Genomic DNA, 10,038 nt, shown 5'->3' with positions numbered 1-10,038 from the left:
ATATACATATCATAACATCCTGTATCTTGTCAAGAACTGTGTATTTTTGAAACCGTTTCATTGAATTGGCTAGCTAATTCTACTAAAAACTCCTAGGCCATTCATTAAACGCCAGCATTCAATCACTAAAATACCACAAACCTTTATACTGGTCGCAACGTGTAACCAGATATAGATAGCTGAATGTCGCTAATGATTTAGTTGAATGTATGAATTCATGGTTTTTGACACTTTGGAGGGTGACGCGGGTTCGGCGAAAGGCACGCCTACACGCGCTTCTAAAAACGGTCAACGAGCGTATAAAACGCTAGTCTGAAACCGCCCTACATTAATAAATCAATCACGAACAGAAAATTTTAATTACTCAATTATTGTTAATATTGACAATGCAAAAACAAGTTACAGTTGAAATATAATAAATAGACAGTTGGCCAAGGCCCACATTAGTCCATCTTTGGACCTTGACGTGAAAGAACAATACAAAAATTATCATAAAGCGAATCGTATTTATATAACAGCAAATGAAGTAGTTCGCCATTAGGTTATATCGCTTGCAAATAAAACATTTGAAAAAAAAACGAACAAAAATATGTCGCAAGAAAAGAAAGTCGCAGGTAAAAACGTTTTGATAACTGGAGGAGCCTCGGGATTAGGAGCAGCGTATGCTGAGGCGTTTTTAAACTTTGGAGCTGAGGTGAGCATTATCATAGTGGAACGAAAGACAGTTTGGCTTTGGTTGTAAATACATAATAAGGAATACAGATGGATTTGTTTATGTGTGAATCTGAAGGATCAACAAAAAATTCAAACATGTTTTAAAGTATCATGTCTGTGTTATTCAACGCTTTAACAATCTTTTATTTAAAAATGCTTTTCTGATGTAGACACGATCCTTTAGTTTAATACAAACACGTTAATGCTGTGATACACACATGCAAACTCCATCTATCTTCCAGAAACAGATTCACAACCATAGGACACATACCTTTTAAAATGCGAAAGTCGGTCTATCTGTCTGTCACATGTCCACTGTTTAACCGCTGAACTGATTTTAATGAATGTTGGTCTAGAGATAAAATGAACCTTGGAACAGAGACAGAGACAACTTTTTATTCCGGAAAAATCCTGCTTCATGTGGCATTTATGATAAACGGAATTTCACGCGAATGGAGTTGCAGACATCTACTCGTACGCTAATAGTAAAACTAAACTAAGGAATGAAGACTGACAACCCTCTTAATGTTTTTTCAGAATATTGCCATACTGGATATTGACGAAAAAGGAGGAAAAGACTTCGCAGTAAAACTAAATGAAAGATACAAAAATAAAGCAAGTTTTTTTATATGTGACATAAGCAAAGAAGAAGAAATAAAAGACAGCTTCAAACAAGTGTTAAGTGCATTCAAAAGAATAGATGTTATAATCAACAATGCAGGGATCCTGGATGATTCAATAAATGCATGGAGGACAGCATGTGATATCAATTGGGTGAGTAGACTATTTTATTTGTTTAACATATTAAGAAATAAAGTGTGTGTAACTTCTGTTGCACGACTGAAGGTTACTCCTCAAGAAATACACTAAAATACAAGTGAAGCCTACACTTAAGAGCATTAAATTGTGATAAGTTTAAATATAACAAAATAAGAATTGAAGTAAAGTTTAACAGAATTTCTGAAAATCACTACTGTTTTCTGATCAACTGCGGTGATATCGCCGCACTTCATAGTTTCTTTCTAGCTCACGATGTACAAAAGATGTATTTAATACTAAAACGAATTTAACGGCTTGCAATTTCATTTCATAGGATATATTTATGACATTGAATAACATCGATTTCAGCAAGGTGTGGTCTCTTTTACGAGGAAAGGCATAGACCACATGCGTAAAGACGATGGCGGTAAAGGCGGCACCATTATAAATGTTTCTTCTACCACGGCATTAATAAAACTGAATATTGTACCAGTGTACAGTGGATGCAAGTCTGCGGTATTACATTTCGATAGATGTATTTCGGTAAGCAAACAATCAGATTAGCTCAATTAATTTTAATCATATTGCATGTATTGTAATATCTCAACAAATTGAATTGTTAGGAAACATTAAATCGGTTTCATTCTTGAGTATTAATTTCAGGTGTTTTCATTGCTGTTTGAAGTAATTAATGTATGTTCTTATTAAGAGTTGCTCGTCCACTATTTCTAATCTCTTGGATTAAAGATAGATCTCACTCGCCACCAAGACCTATCAATCAATTACGTAATATTCGGCAGTGAGATCCGCGAATAACGAAATGTTTAGCCGCGAATACGAGTATATTAATTGGGTCGCATTTTTTATCCGCAAGTATTGATAACGCGGATAAAGTAGCGCGAATATGGAGCTTTTACTGTATTCATAAACAATCTCAGGAACAAATTATCACTTCACAGACCCCTAACTTCTACAATAGTACGGGAGTTCGCATACTGACAATGTGTTTAGGACCGACTACAACAACAATGGTGAACGACATAGGGAAAAAGGTTATAGACAAAAAATACACAAACTTCAAGACGGCTATGAATACACATTTTTATCAAAGGTAAGTAAATAGTGCTAATTAGCTCCGACTTAACAGTACTTGTATATAATAATATAATAAAGAGGTAAAGTTTGTTGGTTTGTGAGATTGTAGGAGGTAATCTCTGGATCTACAGAACCGATTTGGAAAATTCTTGTACAATTACAAAGCCACATTATTTGTGATTGTCAGGGTATTATATTTCATCCTCATATTTCAACGGGAACAGGAACTACACGAGTAAAACTACTATGTGTCGACTAGTATATGTCTAATACTCGTAATCTTGAAAAAAATAATTAAAAAACAATTTTTTTTACCGATTTTAAAGATTTTTTTGTAAGTCCAGAATCAGAGAAGGTCGTAAAGTATTTTTCATCACCCCCATATTTTAATTGTAATTTTTGTATAGAAGAAATACATAATTATGTATATGGCCGTAAAATCATAAAAAACAATAAAGTTGTCTTATAACAAACGTTATCTAATTTTGTTAAAACAAGCAATCTTTAACTACTATTATTATCTTTAAGTACTACTAGCTCGCGATTAATGTAATGTATGAATTTTAATGAAACCTTGTACACTATATACATTTCTAAGTAGTTGAACTAAATTCACATAGTACGTATTTAAAGGAGATGTCCGAAATTGGGCCCAGCTTTCAGAACGATACAGAAATGAAAAATGTACCAAAAATCTTGTATAATATTTTACCAGTTTACTTCATTAGAATCTTAGCCGAAATAAATTTCCGAATAGCAGAAATATTAAAATTGACCTCATGATTTCTCCTTAAATTGTCTTAATTTATGGCCAATTTTCAGCTCTGTGGAATGGCACATAACACAGAACACAGAATGGCCCGAGTTTATATGGAGACTAGGTTTCTTATTTAAGAAATTGGATTTGGATTATGATTGTTTTAGTTATTAATTCTCCCTCTGAAACTCTTTGAAGAAATTTTAGTTATACAGTTCTAGGTAGTAAGTGTATAATAAAATAATATAATTAAACAAAAAGCTTTACTTTATCAAATATTTTCAGCGTCGAATCTGCAGTAAATGCTTTTCTAAAGATGTTTGACGAAGGAAATCCGGGTTCTGTGTGGATGTCGGATTACAACCAACCGGGACGCGACATCACATCAATTTTGGACGAAGCCAACAAGCTTTTAGTAAAGAAGTTATTCCCTCATGATATTACATTATTGTAACTGTTTGTTGAAATAAGTAATACGTAGATAACTAAAATTAAATGGAATATTTTAGGCACAAAGCTACGAGTGTTTTATTTTAATTACTGAAATTATGTAGGTGTAAGTAATAGTGAATATCGCAAATCAATTACCTATTTCTTATATCAAAGTCATAATACATTTATTTCCAGTATTAGTACTTTTTTGAAAAAAAATCCCCAGAATGACAAATTATATATATACTTTTTTAATTTAGTATATAATTTGTCATTCTAGGGTTTTTTTTTGATTTTTCAAAAGTATTCAAATTAGTTTTAGGCAAATAGGTGGTACGTCTAGCTTTTGCGGGACGTCCTGTATATGTATACTAGCAGAACCTCGCGGTTTTAACCACTTAGTTCTCATCCCCATGGGATTACGGGGATAAAATATAGCCTATGTTACTTCCTGATAATGAAGCGTTTTATTGGTGAAAGAATTTTATAAATCGATCCAGTATCTAGTTTTCGAGTTTATTCGTTACATACGAATATACAAATCTTTCCTTCATACAATATTAGTGTAGATGTAGATATTTGGGACAGATAGATATACAGTGGCGTGCATTTCACAGATGCACGCCTGCCCTGAGGGTTCATTACAACCCTATGTTACGGATGGATTCTTCCAATGGACAATTTGTATGTACAGTACAGTACATACCCAAGTTAAGTACCTTGTGCACTGTAAATCTATACTAATATTATAAAGCTGAAGAGATTGTTTGTTTGTTTGATTGATTGAACGCGCTAATCTCAGGGCCTCAAATCTGGTCCGATTTGAAAAATTCTTTCAGTGCTAGATAGCCCATTTATCGAGGAAGGCTATATTTTATCCCCGTATTCATACGGGAACGGGAACCACGCGGGTGAAACCGCGCGGCATCTACTAGTATGTAAATAAAAATGATACTGTTTCGATTGCGGAAATAACTGATAATAATTAATTAATTTGTTGCCCTTGAAAACTTAAGAGAAGCGGAGATGATTAAAATGAATAAACAATTATGCACACACCTAAAGAATATTATCATCAGCCACAAGATAATAAACGGATTGTGATATAACAAGGCAAAATTAAGAAAAAATCATTCAGTTGACTTCAGCAATTCACTGCCAAACAAACGTCGAGATATAAATATGGCAGAAATAGGTAAAATTGAAGGAACAAATGTCTTAATAACTGGGGGAGCTTCAGGTTTAGGAGCAGCGTATGTTGAAGCTTTTCTTAAATTCGGAGCAGAGGTGAGTTTATTTTTAATAGTAATCTTGAGTTCAACCAAATACTGGCTCATTATTAAACCTTTATTTTTGAGGTACCTACTTACTACCGTTAATGTTTTAGAAAATATATTTTACTGCTAATTTTTCTACATGCATAGCGATTCGCCTTAATTAATTCAGCCGTTTAGATGTGACAACGCAGAAAGATGTAAACTTACTTTTAAACATTGCACTTAAAATAAATTTGTCATATCTATGACCAGTATTTCCTATTCCTACAAATAAGTCGTAAAAACTGTTAGGAGGGGGGTATGACAATAGGCCAGCGTCTTAACTGTACCTGTCGATGTGACTACGGCCCTTTATTGTGGTGCTATTCAGGCTTTAATATTTCTCTTTCTATATAAAAGAATTCTAGTCTACAGAAAACTACAGTAGATATTATAATTAAAATAAAATATACTATCAATTTACAAAAGGAACTGCACTAAAGGATTATACTTATGACTTTTTAGAACATAGCCATACTTGATGTTGCCGAGAAAGTGGGCAAAGAATTCACGGAGAAACTTAACAAGACATACAAAAACAAAGTCATTTTCATCAAATGTGACGTGAGCAAAGAAGAGGAAATTGAAAATAGTTTCAAAGAAGTGCTGACTGCATTCAAAAGGATAGACGTTATAATCAACAATGCAGGGATTATGGACGATTCCCCCAAAGTCTGGAGAATCGCTTCTGATGTTAATTGGGTAAGTAAAAAGAATAAAAAAACATAATTTTTCTTGTCAATCTTAAATTAATTATCAATTGTTTGTTTATTGTAAAATTTAGAAGCAACAAATGTTGGAAATTAACTGTAATTATATAAGTCAAATCTTTGTCCAAATACTTTCAATAACAAAACACTCGTATTATTCTCGTATTTCATTTACAGCAAGGATTAGTCTCCTTTTCTTTGAAGGGCATAAGTCATATGCGTAAGGACAAGGGTGGATCTGGTGGTACCATTGTTAATATATCTTCTGGCGCAGCCTTTCCAAAGTCAGACGTCATACCAATCTACGCTGGTTCTAAGGCTGCAGTATTACATTTTGGTAGAAGCCTTTCGGTAAGTAACACTGTTTAATTTTATTCACTCATATTTCTCAATCCTGGCAATGAACTTTCTAAGGGTGAGTAGGGGTATATTTAACTTCTGGTAAAGACCCAGACTCTAAAATCCTTTAAACAAAAAATATAAACCGACTTCAAAATCACAAAAAGAAACTAAAAAGAACTGAAAGAAAGGCTTGGCACCGCCTTCAAACTGATCAGAAGGTAGCACATAGGTAGGATGTTATTTTTTGCTTTTTAGTTAAAGTTATTTTTTGAGTTGGAAGTCGGTTGAATTTTTTTTATTAAAATTTTTTGTAATTTTGAAGTTGGTTGATTTTTTTTGTTAAAAAGATTTTATTTTTCTATTTTTACTGTATTCTAGCATAAGTAACGAAAGCGTCACAGTACGGGAAATTTCATTATTTTCATTTTAACACAAATTAACTTTTTAAATTAGTTAACAAATGTAGTAACGAAGTAATGAGGTAACAAACATTAAAAAATATATATACGCGTCGAATTGAGAACCTAATCCTTTTTTTAAGTAGGTTAATAATAAGTCAATAAACAGTCAATTAAAGATGCATAAGCCTTCGTATTGAATCTCCGTTAAATTATAATAACACCAACGACGTTTAATGTACCTACGGTATATATGTCGCACAATAACACAATGCCCGAGTAATGTTATCAAAAACATATATAGTTTTTGATAACCTTGCTACGTGTATTATGCTGATATATCATGAGAAGAAAATAAATTGACATTTTCGTATTCGGAATTCAGATGGAAAGAATTTTTATACTCGTTAAGTAAAAGAGTCGTTAATTTACGTTATTCTAGCTATTTACAAGTATATGTATAATACGAATATCAATAAAATTTTAAATTTAGAGCTATTTTGATTGTACCAATTTGACCTAATCTATACAAATATTATAAAGCTGAAGAGTTTGTTTGTTTCATTGATGGAACGCGCTAATCTCAGGAACTACTAGTCCGATTTGAAAAATTCTTTCTGTGTTAGATAGCCCATTTCTCGAGGATGGCTATAGGCTATATTATCCCCGTATTCCTACGGGAACGGGAACCATGCGGGTAAAACCGCGCGGCGTCAGCTAGTCTATACTAATATTATAAAGCTGAAGAGTTTGTTCGATTGAACGCGCTAATCTCAGGAAGTACTGGAACGATTTGTTCTTTTCTTTCTGTGTTAGATAGCCTATTTCTCGAGGATGGCTATAGGCTATATATTATCCCCGTATTTCTACGGGAACAGGAACTACGTGGATAAAACCGCGCGGCGTCAGCTAGTTTAGAGATAAAAACACCAAATATGACATTGCATATATTAATTTTACAGTCACCAGAATTCTACGACAACACTGGAGTACGAGTACTGACGATTTGCTTTTGGGCAACAGCTACAGCGCTTTTGGATGACCTTGAGGCTAAGTTTATTGACCAAAAGCCTTCTAAGTTGTTAATGGAAAGTTTACCATTAACCCCGCAAAGGTACCCCTCATTGTACGCTAAAAATATATTTGACAAAATTGATCTACACGGACTTTTTTTTTTTAATTCAAGCAATACCATATATTTTACATTGTATTATAATATAAAATTTATACTAGTCACACTTTTATTAAATAACGCAAGCTATGGAGCCGATTTTGGGCGTAGCCTTAATGGGGATGATGACTAGGTTTGAATACATTGATTTTCATGATACATTCGGGTAAATAAATGTTAACACATAAATACATCAAAAGCAATGATTGTCTGGATATTTTCAAAATAAATGACTTTTTTTTTTTCTCGAATTTCAAAAACTATTAAAAATCTTTAATCGTAATTAGATGAAAATTCATGCAGTTTTAGCTTCCTTATATTAAATGTGACATTTTTTAATATTTGAACTATAAACACAAACGCACAAATAAAAAAGATATGAGTAATTTTGTTTGAACGCACATACGAATCTAACGATCAATACATTACCTACGACGTCATTAGTTTGTGGCATTTTGTATGGGGCGTTTTTAAGGGATCCGCGGCAGCGCCGCAAATCTGACCCTTTAAATCCCTGTAGCTCCGAAAGTAGTGATCGCAGATACCCTGTTCCTATACTGTACCATTAACAACAAAAAATAACCTAACTGGCTATAAACTGTCAATAATTTTGCAGCATTGCTTCAGCAGTGGAAGCCTTCATGAAGATGTTCCGTGAAGGAGGTCCAGGGTCGGTGTGGTTGTCAACAAACGGGAAACCGGGACTGGACATCACTTCAGAATTGGATGCAGCCTACGAACCTTTGATCAAACTTACTTACGACAAATAATATAACTGAGATGGTTCGTACATGAAGAGTCAAGATCACTGCATACAAGTTTAATCTCGGACGGAATCGGCTCAGTAAATATCATCCAAAATACAGACTTATGACGTCACGGGGCATGGACGGGACGGATCGTGGTGCACCCAGGTGGACTACATCTGGTTGCCGCCCCGTCGACGTCCTAATCCCGTTTCGTATGCAGTCCTTTAGTCTTTAGCTCGAATTTAATAACAACGAATGTGACACAAATAAAATATCACCTAACATTATTTTATTTACCTACTACCAAGACCTACCTACCTATTAGAATGAAGGACATATATTTTCCTTTTTAATTTAGTTTGTTGCGATTTTAGACGCAATTTGCAAATTATTGCAATCCCTCAACTTTACTCAGGTACTCTTATACTCTTGGGTTGAAATTCCCTTCATATATAGAAAGATATATAGCCCAAACAGTGGGCTATTAAACTAGACAGAAACCCGCGGAAAAGTGCAAAAGATAAGTGATAAAGATAGTATGATATGTGTATGAGAGAAAACTTACAAATTGTAGGCACATTAAAAAATCCGCACCTAAATCTAAGAGTTACGCTGCTACAGACACACATACGGTCAAACTTATCATTAGATATTGGGCTGTTGTTGTTTACGCCCAACAGCCCCTTTGTTGGGGGTTAAACAACAACAGCCTACTACTTAACCCTCTTGTTGTTATTCACCCAAACAAGTCAATGACAAGTTTAGCAGCTTAACCAAACTATGTGATCGTTGGCCGTTAGGTGGTGAATTTGGGGCGATGGTAATAGAACGGGAGCCTGCGACAGCCAGACATATTTTATTTTGTGAAGGCTGACAGGTTGTCAGCCTATGCTCCTAACATAAGTACGGCAGTCGTTTATGGAGTTTGACAGTGGTGGCTTTAGAAGGTAGCAACGTTCCAGATCCTCAATGTGTAAAAAATTAAAAACTATCGTCAATTGTCCAAATAAAGAACGTATTTTTTGATATTATCTACGAGATAGGGGTTATTCAAGTATTATTATTGCATCACCAGCTTTAATTTTTTACAAATATGGCAACCCACAAACTGCATATGTTTGACAACAGACTGACCAAACAGACAGACCAGAGATACCCACAAATAAAAAAATGCATGTATTTTTTTTTGTTTTTCGTGTTGAGTAAGTGCCGATGGCTCCATGTGGGACCACTACGGCGTCACCGGGGGGTTTGGGCGAGCGCAGAAGCATCGCCTGATGAGACATAAAGATAGAGGACGGAACGACTCTCTAAGTGCGTCTCCTACGAGACTCGGACCTCGGCTAAGAGGGCCATTCGGGAGGGTGTAACCGTAACCTGAGAGAATCAGTCCGGACGCCCCCGAGATCGTGAATTAGAAAACCCACGTCCTCCAAATGCATGTAGGAATGTCTCTAATCACCAGACCTATAAGCTTCTAGGCAACCCCTCATTATAGGCTCTTACGGTGTTTTTCAAAGGGTTGCAACGACGTAATGTGAAAATATTTAAAAATATACGCTTTATACTTGAACTGTTGTAGGTCTGAATCCTTG

The 10,038-nt window shown here is 34.6% G+C and overlaps 3 protein-coding genes across 14 annotated transcripts in view; 2 read left to right on the top strand and 1 right to left on the bottom strand.

Moving 5' to 3' along the window:
- LOC112045572 (kinesin-like protein unc-104) overlaps nt 1-10,038 on the bottom strand; it is a 155,665-nt gene that overhangs the window by 114,901 nt on the left and 30,726 nt on the right. The gene's annotated exons all lie outside the window — the stretch shown is intronic.
- LOC112045577 (15-hydroxyprostaglandin dehydrogenase [NAD(+)]-like) lies at nt 590-3,815 on the top strand. The gene is made up of 5 exons (XM_024081828.2): nt 590-694; nt 1,252-1,488; nt 1,843-2,016; nt 2,433-2,584; nt 3,611-3,815. The coding sequence occupies exons 1-5, from the start codon at nt 590-592 to the stop codon at nt 3,777-3,779; spliced, it is 837 nt and encodes a 278-aa protein (XP_023937596.1). The 3' UTR covers nt 3,780-3,815.
- Nucleotides 4,524-9,512, top strand: LOC112045578 (15-hydroxyprostaglandin dehydrogenase [NAD(+)]-like). The gene is made up of 5 exons (XM_024081829.2): nt 4,524-5,044; nt 5,539-5,775; nt 5,961-6,134; nt 7,486-7,637; nt 8,311-9,512. Exons 1-5 carry the CDS (start codon nt 4,940-4,942, stop codon nt 8,462-8,464), a joined length of 822 nt encoding a protein of 273 aa, XP_023937597.1. The 5' UTR covers nt 4,524-4,939; the 3' UTR covers nt 8,465-9,512.

Source organism: Bicyclus anynana, chromosome 19 (assembly GCF_947172395.1).
Source record: "Bicyclus anynana chromosome 19, ilBicAnyn1.1, whole genome shotgun sequence".
Taxonomy (NCBI): Eukaryota; Metazoa; Arthropoda; class Insecta; order Lepidoptera; family Nymphalidae; genus Bicyclus; species Bicyclus anynana.
Note: the sequence above shows the minus strand (reverse complement) of the source record. Positions and strands in the feature narration are given on the sequence as shown.

Coding starts and splice junctions, on each gene's coding strand:
- LOC112045577 (XM_024081828.2), top strand. CDS start 590: ATGTCGCAAGAAAAGAAAGTCGCAGGTAAAAACGTTTTGATAACTGGA. Junction 1,489..1,842: donor CAGCATGTGATATCAATTGG/GTGAGTAGACTA, acceptor CATCGATTTCAG/CAAGGTGTGGTCTCTTTTAC. Junction 2,585..3,610: donor AATACACATTTTTATCAAAG/GTAAGTAAATAG, acceptor AAATATTTTCAG/CGTCGAATCTGCAGTAAATG.
- LOC112045578 (XM_024081829.2), top strand. CDS start 4,940: ATGGCAGAAATAGGTAAAATTGAAGGAACAAATGTCTTAATAACTGGG. Junction 5,776..5,960: donor TCGCTTCTGATGTTAATTGG/GTAAGTAAAAAG, acceptor TTTCATTTACAG/CAAGGATTAGTCTCCTTTTC. Junction 6,135..7,485: donor ATTTTGGTAGAAGCCTTTCG/GTAAGTAACACT, acceptor TTAATTTTACAG/TCACCAGAATTCTACGACAA.